Source organism: Lipophrys pholis (genome assembly GCF_963383615.2).
Source record: "Lipophrys pholis genome assembly, chromosome: 1".
NCBI lineage: Eukaryota > Metazoa > Chordata > Actinopteri > Blenniiformes > Blenniidae > Lipophrys > Lipophrys pholis.
Genome location: NC_137635.1, coordinates 33,854,667 through 33,874,781, shown reverse-complemented (window position 1 = coordinate 33,874,781; position 20,115 = coordinate 33,854,667). Strand labels below are relative to the sequence as shown.

At 41.7% G+C, this 20,115-nt stretch overlaps 2 protein-coding genes across 4 annotated transcripts in view; one reads left to right on the top strand and one right to left on the bottom strand.

Moving 5' to 3' along the window:
• Positions 1–3,736: 3,736 nt before the first annotated feature.
• Positions 3,737–10,866, top strand: prg4a (proteoglycan 4a). The gene is made up of 15 exons (XM_080482778.1): positions 3,737–3,760; positions 3,865–3,940; positions 4,264–4,380; positions 5,351–5,464; positions 5,576–5,635; positions 6,083–6,145; positions 6,716–6,802; positions 6,911–7,069; positions 7,186–7,296; positions 7,380–7,466; positions 7,653–7,792; positions 8,225–8,384; positions 8,717–8,815; positions 8,910–9,038; positions 9,910–10,866. The coding sequence occupies exons 2-15, from the start codon at positions 3,871–3,873 to the stop codon at positions 10,095–10,097; spliced, it is 1,584 nt and encodes a 527-aa protein (XP_080338904.1). The 5' UTR covers positions 3,737–3,760; positions 3,865–3,870; the 3' UTR covers positions 10,098–10,866.
• LOC308121443 (nucleoprotein TPR-like) overlaps positions 10,396–20,115 on the bottom strand; it is a 21,931-nt gene continuing 12,211 nt past the window's right edge. Inside the window, exons 32-55 of one of the 3 annotated variants that reach the window (XM_080482679.1) lie at positions 19,886–20,035; positions 19,056–19,190; positions 18,825–18,929; positions 18,485–18,697; positions 18,245–18,283; positions 17,847–18,026; positions 17,573–17,684; positions 17,298–17,491; positions 16,665–16,735; positions 16,312–16,511; positions 16,036–16,230; positions 15,716–15,831; positions 15,008–15,082; positions 14,129–14,374; positions 13,840–14,044; positions 13,540–13,748; positions 12,983–13,054; positions 12,793–12,884; positions 12,587–12,699; positions 12,398–12,496; positions 12,176–12,317; positions 11,823–11,920; positions 10,892–11,008; positions 10,396–10,757 (exon numbers count right to left, since the gene is read on the bottom strand). In XM_080482679.1, the coding sequence (XP_080338805.1) occupies positions 10,702–10,757; positions 10,892–11,008; positions 11,823–11,920; positions 12,176–12,317; positions 12,398–12,496; positions 12,587–12,699; positions 12,793–12,884; positions 12,983–13,054; positions 13,540–13,748; positions 13,840–14,044; positions 14,129–14,374; positions 15,008–15,082; positions 15,716–15,831; positions 16,036–16,230; positions 16,312–16,511; positions 16,665–16,735; positions 17,298–17,491; positions 17,573–17,684; positions 17,847–18,026; positions 18,245–18,283; positions 18,485–18,697; positions 18,825–18,929; positions 19,056–19,190; positions 19,886–20,035 (3,234 nt within the window). In that variant the 3' untranslated portion in view covers positions 10,396–10,701. Of the gene's footprint in view, positions 10,758–10,891; positions 11,009–11,822; positions 11,921–12,175; positions 12,318–12,397; positions 12,700–12,792; positions 12,885–12,982; positions 13,055–13,539; positions 13,749–13,839; positions 14,045–14,128; positions 14,375–15,007; positions 15,083–15,715; positions 15,832–16,035; positions 16,231–16,311; positions 16,512–16,664; positions 16,736–17,297; positions 17,492–17,572; positions 17,685–17,846; positions 18,027–18,244; positions 18,284–18,484; positions 18,698–18,824; positions 18,930–19,055; positions 19,191–19,885; positions 20,036–20,115 lie in introns of all 3 variants that reach the window. The other 2 variants (XM_080482680.1, XM_080482678.1) reach the window with 2 other exon arrangements.

Sequence of the window (20,115 nt, the reverse complement as noted above, 5' to 3'; positions counted from 1 at the left end):
CATGATTCATTTGACATGAAATACAGAGAGGCATACTTTATTTCATTATTTTTATGAAAAAAGCATTTCTGAACTTATTATAAAACTACTAAGTGGTCAAAGAAAAAAAAGGATTCCTGGAAAATAAACCATCACCATAAAACAGATTTAACGAGTAGGAACAAGTGAGAAGAGGGAGCGGAAGATACCAGCAGGATGAAGTAATGTGAGCAGACACAAGTCTGTAACCCACTGTCCCATCACAGAGTCATTACCACTGACCATAAAACTGGGGGAAAAAGTAAATATATGTGAATCTGCTGGCTTCATGTTAAGTTCAGTGGCAGCTATGGAGCAAAACATTGCTAAAGAAAACTGTCTGGCAATTAAATGAGATGGCTGAATGAATTTCAATTCTTCTTTTGGGTATTTTCAGTTACTAGACACTCTTTAAATACATGTTGCATGATGTCTGTCTGGCTTCTTGTTTCTCCACACCTACTGAGGATGTGTGGGGCTCTGAACTGCCCACAAGCATGCATCCCACAGTCTGAACATGGTCACAGTGTGGGGCGCTCATAAAGTTTTACGAGCTGCTTTAATCTGACTGTCTGACCAATCACAATACCCCATTGTTACCACACCCCTCCCCGAGGACTCATTAGAGGTGCGATTCATCACACATAATTGACTGTTAGAAATGAAGCGCATACAAAATGCAAAGGACTCAGTAAAGCGCAGCAGGTGAATGGAAAGAGAGTGGGCGCGTTGATGGGTTTGTTTGGTCTGTGGCAGAAACTCACTCCCTATTCTACTTCGACCACTCTGCCAGCGAGAGCAAACAGACAAACCTTCTGCAGAACTTCAGCCGTTTCTAAATCCACCATGTGTTTTCATGGAACCACATCAAACCAAGCATTTTCACCCTTCATCTGTTATTGACAATGTATTTTAACTAATGACGTCCATCTTCATGTGAATCCTCACAGAGGGAAAGGAGGAGATAGCACATCGGAAACATAATCAGAATCATGCCTTTTACGGTTCCTCTCAGTTTTTATCTCAGCAAGATAATGTTCCTCTCAATGGTTTATCTTTTAATATGAGACAGGTGGTCAGTCCTTGCACTGTGTATGTTGTTGCCTACGTATTTGTTCATAAATAATTTAACTGGTATGTCACTTAAGATGAGGATTTGTAATAATAAGAATAACTTTATTTATATAGCACTTTTCAGAACACATGTTGCACAAAGTGCTTTACAGTAAAAACACACAAAAAAACGTCAGGCGAGACAGAGGAGACAAGCAATCAAACAGAAGGACAAGCAGTCATTAAACAGATGGAAAATATCGACAGAAGTGATCATTATTGGAGACAAAACACCACTGGTCGAGGTGGCTTAAGGAAAGAGCATGTAAAGAGATAAGAGGGGCATAGTTTTATTAGAAATAGACATTTCAATTAAAAGTGAGTCTATAAAAGTGGGTTTTTAAAAGAGATTTAAAAGAAGTCCCTGATTCTAGAAGCCTTATCTCCTCGGGGAGGTCATTTCAAAGTTGAGGGGCCCTGGTGGAGAACGCACGGTCACCCTTAAATTTAAGTTTTGACTTTGGGATGACCAGACGAGGATATGAGGCTGCGAGCAGGCTTGTATTGGGTCAACAGCTCAGTGATATAAGTGGGCGCCAGACCATGAAGAGCTTTAAACGTAATCCGCAAAATCTTAAAATCAATTCTAAAACAGACAGGGAGCCAGTGGAGGGAAGCCAGAACAGGTGTGATGTGTTGTCGCCTATTAAATCCAGGAATCATAGATTCTAACAGACTAGACAGGTTGTTTTACCTCGTCTTATTCTGAAGAACTGCTGATCGTCAACACTATTAACAGTTATTGTGAAATACTTTTCTGCTCTCGATAACTTGTGAAAGTAAACAGCTGTTGTCCGGCCTTTAAAACATAACAATCATTATGTTATCTGACAACAGCTGAGATCAAGCAGGCTGAGCACAAACATCCAGAGGATTCTCAGGAAAGACAATCTGCACACAAAACTGCTGCCGACTTTCCATCACTTGTTCAACGACAACAGTTCAACAGTTTCTATCCCAGAGCCATGAACTCCTCTAAACTCACATAAGCTTTAACTTATAGTTTTATCTTCTTACATTATAGATTAGATTCTCATTCATTGTAAAATATATCTACTTCTTCAACAGTTTGATTGATGTTATTTTCTACTGTGTTCTCTTGTACTCTAAGTTATATTTACAGTATGAGCAGAGCAGCTCACATATGAATGAATGAATGAATGAATGAATGAATGTGTCAGTTTGAGGCAGGATGGAGTCTGTGGGGCTTCTGTAGAAGCTGATCGTTGCTGAGGAGTCTTTGTTGAGCTTTCCTGACAAGCTGGTCCTTTTTGATTTCAAAGTCAATGATCATCTCCTGACTTTCAGAAGTCTTAAGGGCATTTTCAGCACATCACCAAGTGACGTGTTGCATTTTACGTCCTCTTGTTGGCTTTGTTATCCTCATCAGAATTTAGTCCCACGGTCGTTGTATCACCTGTGAATAGGATGAAATGTGTAAGGATGGACTGCGAGGGGGTTCTGTTGAAGCTGATTGTACCTGAGGAGTCTCTGATGAGAGTGTCCGAGGAGGGGGTAGATGGGAGGGCAGTTGTGCACGAACAGTGTGAGGAGCAGAGGATGTTATTTCCCTCTCTGACCTGCTGTGGGTGGTGAGGAAGTCCACGACCTGTGTCTACAGGAAGGAACTGAACTCCAATGTTGAGCTTTGAAACCGGAACATGAGGTATAACAATAAAAATGCAAAGTTGAAGTCCACAACTCCATCCTCGCATAATATCTTAAGGTGACTGGAGTAGATCGAGACCCTGGACAGGCCACCAGTCCATGACACAAAAAAAGCTCAGTGACAGACCACCAATGACCAGTGACCCGTTCACACTCATGGGAAATGTTTAGTCGTCAATTGACCCCAAACATGTGTGTTGTTGTCTCACTGGGAGACAATAGTGCAAACCACTACCTCAACGTGCCGGCATCATCCGACTGAGCCCTTTCATTCATCTCCATTTATTTTGTCCTGTTCCCATCACTTTTACTCGTGAAAGTCACATGTAGTCTTGTTTTATGGCTCACAGACTGAACAATTGAAACTTTACCACAAAATGGTAAAAACCGCCATGACATCAGTGTTGGCTGAAGTGCCTCATTCCTTAAATTGGCTTGAAGGGAAGCTGCAACGAAAGGGCAACAGGTGGGAGTGGCTTTCAATTGAAGCACAGACCTCACAAGGGATAAAACCATCAGTTTTTTTTTTAAAATTAGATTTAAGTCCTTGCTATTAGTATCCTTGCGTCTCTGAAGTATTTCATGATGTGTATTTTCTTTGTTATCGGCGAGGTGTAACATGACACTTGTTATATTCCCCAGCAGAAAAACCACTCTATATCGTCTAACTACACAAATACGGTTATAGAAAGTAGCTTCTAATTAATTAATTTCCACTTAAAGTCTTGAAAGGTTCGCTCATGTGTGTAGGAGTGAGTTTACTGACAGTGTAGGATACTTAAGTACGTCTTGGCTGGTTTTAATTAGTCTGTGGGCGTAGTGTGTGTGTGTGTGTGTGTGTGTGTGTGCGCGCGTTTGTGACCCTAGTTAAAAGTGTCCAGTCTCACTACTTCGGTCACGTATATAAGACCAACAGACTGACACTTTGAGAGAAGAGAAGGAGCGGCGGCACACAGTGGAGGTAACTGATTCCCTCACTTCATTTCACTCATTGTGGTAGTATCTATTCCTCAGACTTACTGTGTCTCACTGTTCCAGTTCAGCTTCTAGATTACTTTGTGTCAGATAAAGATGATGATGAAAACGTCACTGGGAATCGTCTTGCTTGGCCTTGTGGCTTCTACGGCTGCTGCTGGACCAGGTATGTATTCTAATATCTGGCCCCGAGCCTTTCTGATACCATATTTATCAAAGCAGGTGACGTCAAATAAATGCATCTATAATTCCTGCTTAAGTCTTGGTATGCATCAATTATTTAGTAAAACACTTCCTGATACAGCAGTGAGTTACCTGATAACTTGATTGTGTCTAGTGCACCTGCTAAAAGATGTGATTGCACATGAAATACTCCACCATGACAAAAAGTCATGCAATAGCATAATAGTAGAATTTATAAATATAGAAATTGCATGCCTGATAACCTGGGGTAGATTACAGTGAAATGAACATGTTTCCTCTCTGCAGGCAGCTGCTCTGGCCGCTGTGGGGAGAGTTTCACCCGAGGTAAAGTGTGCAAGTGTGATTTCAACTGTCTGGAACACAATGAGTGCTGCCAAGACTTTGAGGCCGTCTGCACCACTGGTAAGAGATTTTATTAAAATCGAGAACAGCACACCTAATAGTCACTTTTTCACAGTAGATATTTTGACTTTTTATCCCCCCCCCCCCCCCCCCCTTCTTTTAATTTTACCAAAAGCTGTGTCTTTGCACAAACTGTAAATTGGTAGCAACAAGTGCGACATGGCAACATGTAATATAAATAATACAGTGAATACAAACGTTTCTGTGTGAAATGCAAGTGATCCATCCATGACTTTAGTGATATTAAACTAAGTGTGAGAGAAATGAATAGTGCATATACTTTTATTTTAAAGCAACAGTATTATGTGTGCGAGTTTTAAACTAACAAATCCCAAAACTTCTGAGGCTTTTTAGGCTTTACTACACTGAATATCCTATATTTTCTAATGTCTCTTCATTTCTCTTCCTTTAAAGTGCGGCTGATTTTTTTTCCTTTTTAAGTTGCGTTTTCAAGAGATTTTGAAGGAAAGAAAATGGTTAAAATAGATACTGACTTCACATTCACAGAAAAATTCTAGTTACTGCCTCATATTTTGTGAATGTACGTGTTTTTTTTCTTTCTTCGTAAGACAAACATGAGAACACAAGATAGTAATTTGCCAGAGCTCTGTCAGACAAGAGGCAGCATGGTGATGTGATTGTGAGTAACTGGAGGCCTTTTTGTGTGGAGTTTGCATGTTCTCCCTCTACATCGCTGGGTTTTCTAAGCGAATAGTTCTGACATTAAAAAATACTAAACAACCGTGCATTTTAAGCTCATTAGTGACTTTAAAGTTCCCTATAGGTGAACGTGAGTGTGTGTGATTTACTGGTGGTGAGGCGGTGAGGCAGAGCAGCGGTTTGGAAGATGGACGGATGACTGTGTCTCTTAACTTTTCTGTCCCCTGTTGGACGCAATTGATGGATGCAGCATTAATCTTCATGTGAAGCTCCACGCAGTTGTGATCTGACACAGTTGCTTTGTTCTCAGCTCGCTCCTGTCAGGGCCGCTGTGGAGAAGCGTTCAAGCGAGGTCAGCTGTGCGAATGTGATCCACAGTGCGCAGTCTACAGCACTTGTTGTCAGGACCACCAACAGCACTGTGGTAAGAACCACCAACCAAGTCCGTATCAGAGAGACGTCCCAAAAACTGTCCCGATGGAACATATGAGAGTTGTTTTTATAAACATGTATCCCCTTTGTTGTCTGTTTACAGGTGCCCGGGTGTCAGTCGCACAACCCAATACCTTACTGCCTCAGAGGGATTCGACTTCAGGTTTGCAGCCACTTATGCCACCAGACAAGTCAAGCATCGGAGCTTTTTACTCTGGTGCTCCTTAATTGCATTGCTGCTACATGTTATAACCAAAAGTGTTAAGCTATCCAGACTTTTCGTGGCTGTTTGGGTCATGTGAATTAACAAGCATTACATTCATTCTGCAAAAATAAAAGCATTAAATAAATAGACAAAAAAATTAATTTGTACTAGACCATGGAGAGTTGATCCAACAGAATGTGAAGAATCTGATGATTTAAGCAGATGAGCAGTAAACGTACCAAAAACCAGAGCAGTTACCATGAAAATAGGAATAATAAGTATAATCGACGACTAGTACATAAATGAAGATAACAAAGGGCAAATGGCGAATTCACACATACATCACTGTTTGTCAGCTTCTTATGTGTTCTTATCTTCCTTTTAAAAATATTTCCTCTTCTTCAGGAATACGGATATTAGACAATGGCAGGAAAAGGTCCAACAGCGCTAGCGAGGAATGGTACACAGGTAGATTTAATGTTGATTCTATATGTGTTAGCAAATTAAGAAGAAAACCCTCACTTTAGAAATAAGTGTCTCAAGATTCATACATACACAAGAAACCCACAATAATGTACCTTTTTAATTTTTTTTATTTTTTATTGGAGGTAAATCTCATAAGTAAAGTGCAGTCCCAGATTAAATGCCCAATACATCTCTCACTGTGATATTTTTTAATCAGTTGCAAAAAATCTTCAGGAATCTTTCAGCCATTAACTTATTGAATTCTGGCCTCTAAGAAAGTAGATTGATAAACCTATTACCGTTATCACAAAGTTCCCATGGAGGTGAACCCAAACACTAGAAATGGGTGAGCTTTGGTTTTGTACAGATACACTAAAATATAATATAATATAATGTAATATAATATAATATAATATAATATAATATAATATAATATAATATAATATAATATAATATAATATAATATAATATAATATAATATAATATAAGTCTATTATTATTATTACGTCATTATGCAGTGAAATCCTGTTGTAAAGAAAAATAATTATAATTTTTTCCTACATTTCTCTGTAGTAAACCGTCGTTGCTCGCAGTACCCTGGAGGTCGATGTCCAAGTGCTTCAGGCCTCAAACCTTTGACTGTACAAACTCTGCAACATGGTTTGGACAATTTTTTTTTTCTTTTATTATTGTTCATCTGTATAAACATGTTTTTAGAGCTCATGAACAGAGGGTTTAGTCATTTCTTTGCTTACTTTCCATCTATAGGTGTGAATAACGCTCCGGCTGGCTCCTTTCTGCCGGGTAACAGTGCTCCATCTCTGGGCAGTAGTTCTCCTGTCAACCCGCCTGGTTCTGGTAGAGTGAATATCCAGCTTGTACTCTCCCCGAGGGGTCACGAAGTCTCTTCATCTGGGATAAATCATGGTTATTTCCTCATACCTTATTTCAGATTTCTAACTCTTATTTAGAATTTGTTTGACTTTGACTTTTAGATGAATAACTGGAGCTGAATTCGGTTGTGTGACGTCTCTCCTCTGCAGGTGTCAACGCTCCAGCTGATTCCATTGTTGCGAGACCCAGCACCCTGCAGGACGTAGCCCAGGCGTTGGGGCTCTCAGTGGTAGATGGAGAATTTCAAGCACCAGGGGCAGGTAGGACTACTGACCTTCAGGGTGAGTCTGGGTGAGAGCCTTTATTCTTCAAACTAATGCGTGCCTTTGTGTCCCTGTAACAGGACGTCTTGATGACGTCAATTTGTGCAGCAATTCGCCCATCAATGGACTGATCGCCCTCAACAATGGGACCATATTGATATTTAAAGGTGAGCAATAAACAAATTCTAATGTGAACTGAAGGTCACTCTTCTATTTGGATTAATGCTGTGCAGTTTAAAGTTCCTGTATTGCAGCTTGTTACCACACAGATTTGATTTGAGAAAGCTGTGTATGATGATGTAATGGAATGGCTTGCGGTCTTTATTTATTATTTGTGTGTTTTCATGTTACAGGTGAGTTTTTCTGGGCAGTTGACCCCGTCAGCCGTTTGATGGGTCGTCCACAGAGCATCACAGACACTCTGGGTGTCGCCTCTCCAATCGATACCGTCTTCACACGGCCCAACTGTCAGAGAAACACCTACATTATCAAGGTATGTACCACAATAACTAATCGACCATCGTCAACCACGACCACAATGTTAGATGTTACTTATTTAACTAGTGTCAATCAGTCGGCTCATTTATTGGACAAATGTCAAAAGCGGAGCTACATGGGCCCCATCCATCTAAAAGAGCAAAATCTCATTGGATCACTTATGTTTGTGATTCAACTTTGAGGAATTAAACATTCTACTGACTTTCCAGAAACAGGAATCACTACAGAAAGAGCATTTTGTACATATCTTAAGTAGCTTTGCTCTTAACTACTTTGGAAGAGGTAACATTGTCATATCATGATAACAAGACTCTACACTCATAGACCTATGAGTTAAACGAAGACGAATAATCATGCAACATCACTTCCGAACATGTAAAAAAGCAGCTCGTTGTGTAAGCAGTCACTTTCTTGTTTTCGGCTCCAGGGGGATCAGTACTGGCGCTTAGATGGGAACCTGGTGCTGGAGCCGGGATACCCCAAACCTTTGTCCAATGAGTTTCCAGGTCTGACGGGAGGACTCAACGCCGCGCTGGCAGTGCCAGCAACCAGCAGCAGAGCAGAAACTGTATTCTTCTTCAGGAACGGTGAGGAAACTAATGAACTGAGCACAGAGGGAAAGGATTTAATACTTGTACTGAAACATCACTACAACCATGCCTGCTCCTGTAACATGACTTTTGCAAAGCACAGTTGAAGAATAAGAAGACGCACACATATAAAAGCTTATGAACCTGCTCAATAAATGTTTGCACATTGGACACTAAAGGAGTCTGAGCGATTTATATCAGCGAGATCATATTTGCTAATTATACTGTCGACGTGTGACGCTAAGCTTTCTTTTCATCGATGAATGGACCCAAAGTGATGTTGAGTGAAAGGGAATGTTTAACGTTTGTCTCTTTCTGCGCACATCCAGGAGACGTCATGCAGAGGTTCACTTTCCCACCAGCCAGTGTCCCTTCATGTACCAAGAAACCACAGAGCTCCTCCATGAGACGCCTTGCTCGCCAGGCAGGTTAGTCTCCCACCTCCACATTTCTTTCCCCCGAATGCTGATCAAAGTTTTAGAAAGCTCTTCCACACTAACCACCCATCCTCTCATCCTTCAGACGTTCTTCTAAGTGGCAAGATCAACATCAAGATGGCTCTGAAGGGATTCCCCACCCCGATCACCTCTGCTCTGAGTCTGGAGAGTCCCCAGGCGGGCGGCGGATACGAGTTCTATGTGTTCTCTGGACGTGAGTGTTCATCCACCCGCACACTCTGCTTATTGTCATGTGGATGCAAAACGACTATTAAAAAAGAAAGAAAAAAAAAACTTCATTAAGAGGAGTGTCTTTCATCAAGATCTCTGGACTGCACAGCATGAGAGAGAGTTTTTTATTTTTTAATAAAGTTTAGGTCAAGATCAAAATTGGAGCTAAAATCCAGACTGATGGACACAAATAGGAGATTGACATCCTGTAAATGATCAATATTTGACAAAAGCTGAACAAAGTGGTTTGTTCTTATGTTGCTCTGCTGACACAAATAATGATAAAATGAGTTTGTAAAAGTACTCACAATTTAAAATGTGCATTAATAGGTGAAGTACATAGATCTGTGTTAAAGAAAAACAAGTAGACATTCTGATTAACTACTGTAGTTGAAATGAATAATGAATGCATACAAAGTTATATTGGTTATTCTCTCAACACTGTCCAAGTGACATTAAAAAACCTTCATTTGCTGAATTTTCTCACTGTGAAAACAAGAGGTAAACTGACTTTTAGTTTATTTCAAATCTTCTGTTCCAATTACAGTTATGACAAAAATTAAGCGCTGACAAGACAAAACATGTTTGATATCAAAAACACCACAAACAGGGTGGAAAGAAAAGTCGGTGAAAGGATGTGGACACATTTACCATCGAGCTTGTTAAATGATAATGAAATTTAAAATGAAAAAAATTCCCTTTATAGACAATATCATAAATATTATGTATTAAATGTGCAATAAAAGCTGCAATGAGAATCACTCATACGTGTGTTCAAATGGAAGGAGTAAAAGTCACAAGTTGACTCGTCAGGAAGTCGGCTAAAGTCCATGTTTTTTTTTTTTCTCCTGCAGCTCTCTTCTTCAACATCCAGATCTCAGGTGACCTGCCGGCCCTGGTCAAGCCCGAACCCTCAGCAGTCTTTGCTCTGCAACCCATCTTCAGTCCAGCTGCTGTGCAACCAGTGACTGGCGCCCACAACCCGAACCTGAACCCACTCCTCCCGGCCAACTCCATCATGGTGTGGCTCCGCTGTCCTTAAAACCATCCAGAGGATGGACGGAGTTCAGCGAGGTTTCCCCATCAACATTAAAAAAAGAATCGTCTTTCATAAATATGTCTGCTGAGCAAATCTTATCTACACCTTAAACCCCCAAAAGTTGAAAACTTGGACAGGCATGACTACTGTAGTTCTGTGCTGTCGAGAAAATTAAGATAATTGACGGCGACTATGTCAAAATATAGAAACGGCACACAAAGAAAGCAGGTTTGATGACTTTTCCAGTCCGACTGTGGCCAAAATGAACTCCACATTAATCATAACACCACATGACACTGCTGCTACTCATGAATCAACTTTATTAATAAATGACTTGCATCAACAGCAAAGACAAAAAACAAACAAACTACAAAACAAGGATTTGTCAGGAACATTGTTGAAATAAACAACTAGAAATGCACTAGATTTCACAAACGGTAACGCGTTGAATCTGTATGAAGCGCTCACACCCGCACACAAAACTGCCACATCTCCACGGTAGTAAGGATCGACTTTGATTGGACTCTAGAATTACTGAGTTTTTGCATCTGTGTGTGAGACGTTTAGTTTGGACAAGATTGCAGAGCTGCAACTGGTGACATCGTCATCAAGCGAATCCTCCTCTGCCCATGGCTCCTCCTCTTCCCCCCCGAGAGAAAGTTCCTGAAACACAAAACAGTTCACAAGTTTTAGTCTCTGCTCATCATTATTCATGTTATCTATGCTGCTCTCTGCTTTCTGCACGTCAATAAACCATTTCATCATGAACCTCAGTCTGAAGCGTTTTTGCTCGTTACCTCTGCGGCTCAGCGACGTCCTGATGTCTCCCCTCCCTCCCCGAGCTCCTCGGCCCGGCAGGCCGCTCAGCAGAGACGGGATGTTTATCGTGCGCCGCAGAGTACCGCTGCTTGTGTCTGTAAAAACAAACCAAAACAAGAGAGGTCAGAATATCAGACTTTTAGTGAGTGGACAAAAGCAGGACAAAGAGGAAGTATGAGCACAGGAAAATGTTTTCAGTTTAAGCCAAAAACATGTATGAATGGTGATTTCTTTTACAAGAGAATGGGTCAATCAAAGGTTTAACACTTTATATATGATTCCCATTTTCTAAATCAAAGCTGACAATGACAAAGTGAAATAAAATCTGTTGTACGGCTCCGTCTGATTGACCAGACGCGATGAAACGATTGCACAGAGCATTAAAACATGTTATTTATCGCAATATATTGTACAGCTCAAGACAGGGTGTCAAATTCTTTATAGTCCGGGGCCCCATACAGTCCAAATTCCCTTTGAGTGGGCTACATTAGTGAATAAATAGTGTAATAACCTGTAAATGATGACAACGCCAAATGCTGCCATTTGTTTTAGTTCAAAGAAGTACAAATAAATACATGTAGTGCTTCACAGGCTCTTCATAGTTGCAGAAATATCTGAAAACTTGTGTTTCTCCTCAGGCTCAGATTGGCACACCTCAGTGCATAAATTCATAATTCAACCATTTAAGTATGGCTCTGATGTGAATGCCACTTTGTTAAATAAATCACTGGCAGCAGTTACTGTTACACCCTGTGGACCAGATTGAACTCTTTATTAAACTAGAGACAATCTAATATGTTAGACGAGAATAAAATCTGTCGACGTGCATATTAGAACTAATTCTTCTGGATTCAAAATTTTGATTTCTGCATTTAAGACAGGAAATGAAGTGAGGACATGTTAAACTACCTGGGACTTGACTGGTGGATGGCAGCGATGCATCATCACTTTGCTGTCCTGTGGACTCCATGTCCGTCTGGCTCTCGAGAGAAGATTCAATACTAGGACTGAGAGAAAACACACACACATACATACAGTTAGAAGTAGTTCCTTCTGAATACAAGAATGACATTAAAGCCCCTAAAAATTACAGAGCAAAGCAAAAATAGAAAAAGGAAAGAATAAATATAGATTTGTTAGTATTTTGTCTGTTTTGCCACCGTGTGAATATTGTTGTTAAAATTGCTCCAACAATCAGCTGCCTCGTTTTATTACTACTACAACTTAAAACAAGCAAATATCAGTAGAGAAAACTGCCGCACCCGTCTCCTTCATGCTCCATAAAGACCTCATCTGCATCATCTGCGGCAGCAGCCATCCCAGAAGACGCGGTTACCATGGGAACCGACTGAGAGGCCATGTTGTCAGTGCTGTCTGAGGGCAGTGACTCCGTGAAGACCGTCACTGATGGAGACAGAGTCGGTGAACATTATCCAGCATTGATCACTGGCGAGTTTCGTCCACTACACGCGTGTTTGTCTCACCTGGTGCGGCCACTTGCAGAGGCGTCGTGGGGACACTCCTCCCTCCGCCGTCCTCGTCATGTGACGGCAGGAAAAGAGGAGACTCGTACATACCCAGACCTGCACCAAGATTCATTCGACAATCCATTAAGAAAACAGCCCGAGTGTCGACGATGCCAGAGATTGAAATGAAGTGTGTGTGATCAGCACCTCCTTGCGAGGCCAGCTGTCCCAGGTCAGAGTGTGAGGCGGAAGTCTGAGGCAGCAGATCTTCTGGAGGCCCGAACCTGAACCTGGTGGACAGACCTGCTACCTGAGGAGAGCTGAGGAGACGACAGACACATTGTTAAAATGAAAAGAAGGTGCTTTTCGAGTAACTTTGCACAGACTGAAGTGTGTGTGTGTGTTTGTCTTACTGTATAGCTTCAGCAAAGCCATCAGTGCGGTGCGGGACCACCAGAGTGGGAGTGCTGGGAACCATTCTGTCGTCATCATCAAAGAACGGCTGCTGCAACAGAAACACAAAGATTTTTTTTTCTTAATGCAGGAAAGCAAATATGGCCAATTATAGAGGACAAAATATAAGAAAAAATAATGAACTCTTACCATACTGCCTATTCCAGGGGTGAGTTGAGGTCCACGTCCTGCTGATGGTCTGCGCAGCTGAGAGGATTGTCTCTGTTCAACAAACATGGAAGAACAAATTCAAACTAAATGTGAAAACTTTACCTCTTTGACGATGCATTAAATAAATCCAAGTGATCTTTAGTTGTAAGGAAGCTCGGGGGGTTATGGGAAAGAAAGACTGTGTCTATTTGATTTCTCCTTTTACATAAGAGTCTCCTCCACCCATGGTCAAGAGCTCCTAAGTCAAAATTATTCACACGTCTCTAAATAATTAAGAATTATGATGAAAGATGGCCCGTTGTCTTTACTGCAGCAAACATAAAAATCATTGGGAGAATCACACTAAAACCAACCTGACAAAGCTGAGACCCTGAGTCTGCTTTCAGGCTCATAGAAACAATTTTTATAAAATAAATCAGCTGTTCTCTCAAGGGAAGTTTATATCTGTCAAGACGATATTTCTTTACCTGTGTTTAAAAGTCCAAACTCTGTAGAGTCAAACCCTCAGACTGTTTCACATGACTTGTATTGTTTACCTGTGTGGGCGGAGGGCCGAGCTCCGGGGCTGGAGGTTGGATGTAGAGTCGGGGTGGGAGGGGGTGTGGTGGCCTACGTGTGTGCGGCAGACGGGGTGTGAGGGAGGAAGAGGAGGGGGAAGGTGCAGAAGAGGAGGTCGGCGTCTGGGGGAAGTGTACAGGGTCTCTGGGCGGGTCAGATTCTGCTGTGGCTTCACTGCCGCCTTCGCCTGGAGGAGAGCAGCGAGTCTCGTTAGACAACAAGAAAACAACAACAACAACAACCAGGAGAGCGAAGCAGCGGTTCCAGTCGAGGCTCACCGCCGTGTGTTGACTCAGACGGTTGCTGCGATTCTGAAGACGCCCCGCCTGCTCCATCCTCAGAGTTGCTGCCTTCGGTCGGCGGTGGCGCCTCCTCCTCTCGCTCCTCTTGGGCCTCCCTGCTCTCCTCGTTGCTCTCTTCTCCTCTCATCCCGCCGTCAGCAGCATCGTCGTCATTGTCGTCTTCCTCCTCTCCCTCTTTATACTACGACGCGTGAAAAAAGAAATAAATGTCAACAATGATCCCACATAGAAGTTCAAGTATTGCCGACAGGTAAAGGATTAGCACCTCTTCCTCCCCCTCCTCTTCATCTTCTTCGTCTTCCTCCACCTCCTCCTCCTCCTCCTCCTCCTCCTCTACCTCCTGTGTCAGCGCCCCTTTGCTCTCCTGGCTCTCGCTGTCCGTGTCGATCACGATCACATCCCGGACCAGAGCATACTCCTGGGAGGAGGTTTGATCAGAGGGGACAGACTGCGACACGCCCTCCTCTTCCTCATCTTCAGCCAACATTGGAAAACCTTCCTCTGGGAGCTCCTGAACACCAAATGTTAGGATTTAAAGAGAGTCGTGACGGCGTGTGGCACACATCACTCATTTTTTATGAACAATCATTTGTTATTCAGACTTTAAAATGTGATAAAATAGTGAAGATATGAAACAGAGATCATCCAAACCCCGAAACAACAATACTAACATGAACGCTTTTATTATATAAAAAGTAGTTAGGATACAACTCTTATACCTCAAAGCTTAAAGACACGATCTGAAAATATTCACACGAAAGACACCAGAATTACATGTTTTTTCTTCAAAAGATTCATCAATGAATTATTCCCCATCATATACAGTATATAAAAATCTGTGTCTATACTCTTATTCTGCATCTTATTGATAGAGCTTTCCATTATTTATCAGTTCCAGAAACTCATTACTAATCATGCTAATCTTTTATGTTCAGCCAGTCATTTTTCTGGTCGCTGATGCATCCAAAGATAAATCAGAAGAATTCAGAATAACAAAGGACAAACTCTTTGTAGACCTTAATGAAGTCAGTAGGGCCATTTCATATTTCGAAGTAAAACCCGGCATTATATTATGCATATTTCATCAAAAGATTATATGAATTTCATGACGCTTTGATTCATTGATTTCATGATGAAAACTGACCTGACTGTCATCTGGTGAATCCTGCCGCTCTTCCTCTTCCCCCAGGTCTCCCTCGATTTCCTCATCACCCTCCAACTGAAATACAGACCGAGGGTTTTAATAAATAAAATGGTTTTAAAACAATTTGAACAAGACATAGATATGTATTTTCTACATTTAAGGTTTACCGGTTTTTAATAAGGTTTAACCACTAATCAAAGAATCAACACAAAGAACAAACTGGTCACACACATTACATTCATCCTACTGATCCAAATATTCACATCAGACTATGTCCCACGAGTTAGTGGACAAACCAGCTGATCTCAGTTCTATAGATTTGCCAGCAGCAACATTGTGAGGACGATCAAGCTTGGGTTGAAATAAAAGCAGGAAAATGGAAAAGGAGAGAGAGAAAAACCAAACATCACATTGATGATTTGGGATATTTTTCAATCCTTACCATCCCAGCAGACCACACCTATGTTATATAAATCTATTCTTTCAAAGATCCTTAAAAGGTCACAATAACCGATTTTACACATAACCAATGGACTAATACGCCATCCCATTCATGTTGTCATGTGTGAGTATATTCAGCAAATGTAACCAAGACGCGACACAAAGTGACCAAGAAACATGAGTAACTAGAAAAAACACAAAAAACAGGGAACAAAGAACATTTTCAGAATGCACATGAAGTTCTGTCTTTGGGGGTTTTGTGTTTACCTGAAGTGCAATAGTTGGTTTTAGTCGAATTTTTTTAGTAGAAGGAGGCGTTTGAGAACTCTCTGGTCTGCTTTCATCTTCCTCCTCCTCATCTTCTCGGATTCGCTTTGAGCCAGCTTCATTCAACCCAAACAAAATATACAAGAAAACATCAGGCGAAATTGTTTAAGGTAGTCGAACATTAACAGCGAACAGAGGTTTATGGGGTCCGGTCGGCGGGGCTCCAGCGCATTTATTTTTGATATCGTCCATTTTATTTTTTTATTTTTTTTACACACAGGCTCAACCATTTCCCTTGTTTTCCTGTAAGTACATCTCACCTGTTGTAAGCAGAGAGGAGGACGTAGACGGGCGCTCTGCCTCCATGCTGGAAGCTGCATCCTGATTGGCTATCTGCTGCTGAGTGGGCTGGACAAAAGCTGTAGCCTGTGAGCTGGTTGGCTGATTTATGGAGGTGGGTGTGTTCACCATACTGGAGCTGGTGGAGTGCACAGAGGCTCCTGCACTCATGAGCACTGCAGAGACAAAGCACGTGTGAAGCAGTCGAGCCGCTGCAAACAAGTTCACTTTAACGCAGTGAGTATTCTCGCTCTTACCCTCTTGGCTGTCGGTCTGTGTCGTCGGCATTACAGTGGCCGTAGGCGTTGGGATTGGGACGGGTGCCGGGGTTACCATGGGCCGGATGCTGGCGCGAGGTGTGGCCTTGCTGCCAGGAGACGGGCTCGGCTTGTTGCTAGGAGATGGTGTACTTGTCGTGGGCCGGATATTGGCCGTGGGAGGTTCAGACAGGCTGGAGCTGATGAAGACCCACGTACAAAAGTATTAGGAATACTCTTTCACTGCAAGTTATTTCCACTGAGCAAGAAGCGTTTCTTCTATGTTACAGTAATGAATACTTTCAGACTACAGCTTAACCGAGAAGGCTGCAGTGTAGGGCTTCACTCATCACCTTCCTCTGTCTTGAGGTGGACCCTTCAAGGAAATTTGTCTCTGGTCTGCAGGTCTGGTCTGATCGCCCGCCTGTCTCAAATAAATGACAAATATAATCACAAAAACGAAGGAATATTGTCTGCAAATACTGTCGTAAAAAACATTTGGGAAACACGCCATGATGTTGTGAGCAATATTATCCATCCATTTATCTTATGAATCATTTTATTGACCTTGGGGTTGCGGGACATTAAAATTGATCCCTGCGACCTGAGAATATGTAACCTACACAAAGAAAGGCCACCAAGTGCAACCCGGAGGAATCTCACTGTGAGGTCAAATTAACGGTTACAGCTCAGAGTGGTACAACACTGACAACAACATTGTGCTCTTCTGAGAACCCCCACAACCCCCAAAAAAAACAACCAAGTAATATTGAAGAATGAAGTCCTAATACATAACCAATAATAACATTTTGCTAAAAATGTCACTTGCTCTCTGCAATTATTTTGACTCCCAATATTTTTTTAATTCCTGCAGCAAAACATTTTCATTTTGAAAACTGACCATCTCGTTGCATAATCTATTCAGAGGTTAGGTTTTGGTGTGGAAGTCAATCACCAAGCTCGTTTCTGTGGCGCGCTGCTCGTACCTTGGCTCCGCTCTGGTCTTGTGGTTCCTCCCTGGGTTCAGTGTGCGTCTGCGTCTCTCTCAGCTCACGCAGCTCTCGGTCCAGTCGAAGAATTCGTCCTTCATACTGAGACTTCAGGGCATTCATTCTCACCTCCAGCTCTTCTTTATTCTGTTTCAGCTCTTCTATCTCATGACTCAGCTGCTCCTTTGCGCCTGTGGCCAAAGAATGTAAAACTGTGTTTCACCATCAAACTAATGTAAGAGAGTATATTCTGCTGTGACGACATTACTTACTGTTTAACTGGTTGATTTTGGTCTTGGCTCCCATAAAAACCTTCTTTGTCTTTTCGTCTTTGTCACATATCTGCTGCTTGAGGTGCTCCTCCCTGCTCTTGATCTCAGACAGCTGTAGGAACACAAACGATTATTTGAAGTAACTTTAAAGCTTTTATTGATTTCATTCTTAACTTCAATTTGATATCAAGTCTGTGTAAACTTCATAAATTTTCATCCGATTCCCATCTTATTGATGATCGCGGGCTTTCCAGGTTTGGTCAGGGTCCTGTACCTCCTGTCTGAGTTTCGTCAGCTCCTCTTGTAGCGCCTGGTTTCCTTCACTCGCAGCATTAGCGTCGCAGGCTGGGATGACCTGAGCGCTCGGAGTGGCTCGGTTGGCTTCATTCGCCTGATTGGCTTCAGTAAGCTGCTCCTGCAGACGCTTGATGTCCGCTTCGCGCTCCGAAACCGTCTGACAAACACGCAAACAAGAAGTTTACCAACTAAGTGAAATAAGAAACTAAACAATAAAATAGATGAGGGAAAATACTATACAAGGTCATCAAAATGTAAGCCTGGTTTACCAAAAGCTAAAAAAAAAAATATTCAATCATATTGAAAAAACAAACTGTGCTACATTTGAGATTTATGAAGACATGATCATGTATTGGTGGAAAATTATTTTCAAACCTTTTGAATAATTTCCAGCTGGCCTTGGAGCTCAGTCACCTATCAGGAGATAAGCACATAAAGAAAATATATCCATTAGTTACCTGTAAATATGAGAGAATGATCACCAATCAAAAAAAAAAAAAAATCATTACTAAAGAGAAATAGGTCTAGAAAAAGAAGGGTTTCCTCCCCCAGCCAGATGCTGTCTTTGGATTATTATTATTATTATTATTATTTTTTTTTAGGAGTGATTCTCACCTTGCTCTCTGCTTGATTCAGGGAAGTCTTCAGACTGTTTACTTCCTGGGTGTGTTTCTGCTGGTTGGTTTGAAGAGTCTGCTGCTGCTCTTTCTGGTTAGAGAGGTTCTGCTGGAGCGACTCTTTGGCCTGCTGCAGCTCCCTCTGGATCTGCTGAATCTGATTCTGACGCGCCTGCGCTTGAGACTGAGCCGTTTTGAGCTGGTTCTGGACCTTTACATTTAAAAGTGACAATAAACTGATTGTTATTGGGCAAGTTTGTGTGTGTGTGTGTGTGTGTGTGTTTACGAAACTTGCAGCAACACTCATGCTTGTTTGAGTTGATGAGTCAGTATCCTACCTGCTGAGTGTGGTTCTTGGCTTGTTGAAACTCTTTCTGACTCTGTGTCAGCTGGTTCTGATTCTGCTGCAGTTGAGTCTGGGTTTGGGACAGCTGGGATTGAACCTGTATAAACAAATCAAGGAACAATACAGATCCCCAATGGTTTTTCTTACAAACTCAAGCAACACAGCGCCATACATGCACACATAGTTTGAGCACAAAGCTCTGAATCGGTTTCCCGTGCTCTACCTGCGTCAGCTGGTTCTGGTGTTGAGTCAACTGGTTCTGGTTCTGCGTCAGCTGGTTCTGGACCTCCTGGAGTTTCTCCTTGGTTTGTTGGTTTTCTTTCTGTGAGGCCTCCAATGCCTGTTGTGACTTCTGCACCTATTAAGATTACATTTCTTTATTGAAATCTAAGACGTGAACTCACAAGGGGCCAGTCATGCTTCCCTGATGTTTTCAAATATCGATCACATTTAGAAAATCCCTTTCATTATGTTCGTAACCCAAATTTCCTTGGTGTTAGAAAATAGCCAATAACTGATGACCATTTTGATGTTCCTGTCTGCTACTTGTTTAAACGGTTGATGAATTGCTTTTTTTTGTTACCAACAGATGAGTTGTCATAAAGCAAGTCAATGGTTTCCTTCTACTGCCTATAATCTATGCAGCTGTTTTAGTGTATTGTGATACTCCACAGTAATTCCATTACCTACATGTGTTACTTTAATGTTGTGGCTTAGTTTATAAGTGAATTTAAAAAATAAAGTGGATCGTCTCAATCTGCATCTAAATTTAATAAAGTTAAAAAAAAATAATAATAATGTAACTGAATTCTAATAAGCCATCATCTCAAATTGCACCTGTCATTTCAATAGTTAGATCGTAAGCCTGTTTTTTTCATTTCTGATTCATCAGAATCAGTATTATTAAAGAGCAAATCACTCTCTGGACTAAGTGAACATAAGAAGTTAACGCCCCCACTCCCGATACTGGTATCGGTATCGGCACAACACGAGTAAAAATGTTGCAATGCCGTTTGTTAATTTGATAAATGTCAAAGAAAAGTTGTTGCTCACCTCTTCCTGCTTTTTCTGCGCCTCCTCTTTCAGTGTGTTCAGCTCCTCGCGGGTCTTGTTGAGCTCCTCTTGAGCTTTGCTCAGCTCCTGCTGCGCCTCCTGGCTCGGAGCCGCCTCGCTTCCTGCTTTAGCAGCTGTTTCAGCAACAAACTAAAGCACACAGGCAAACACTTGTTGCAGTTTTCCTCTATAGTCAATGGGTGCAGACTTGTATTCACAACTATGATCAC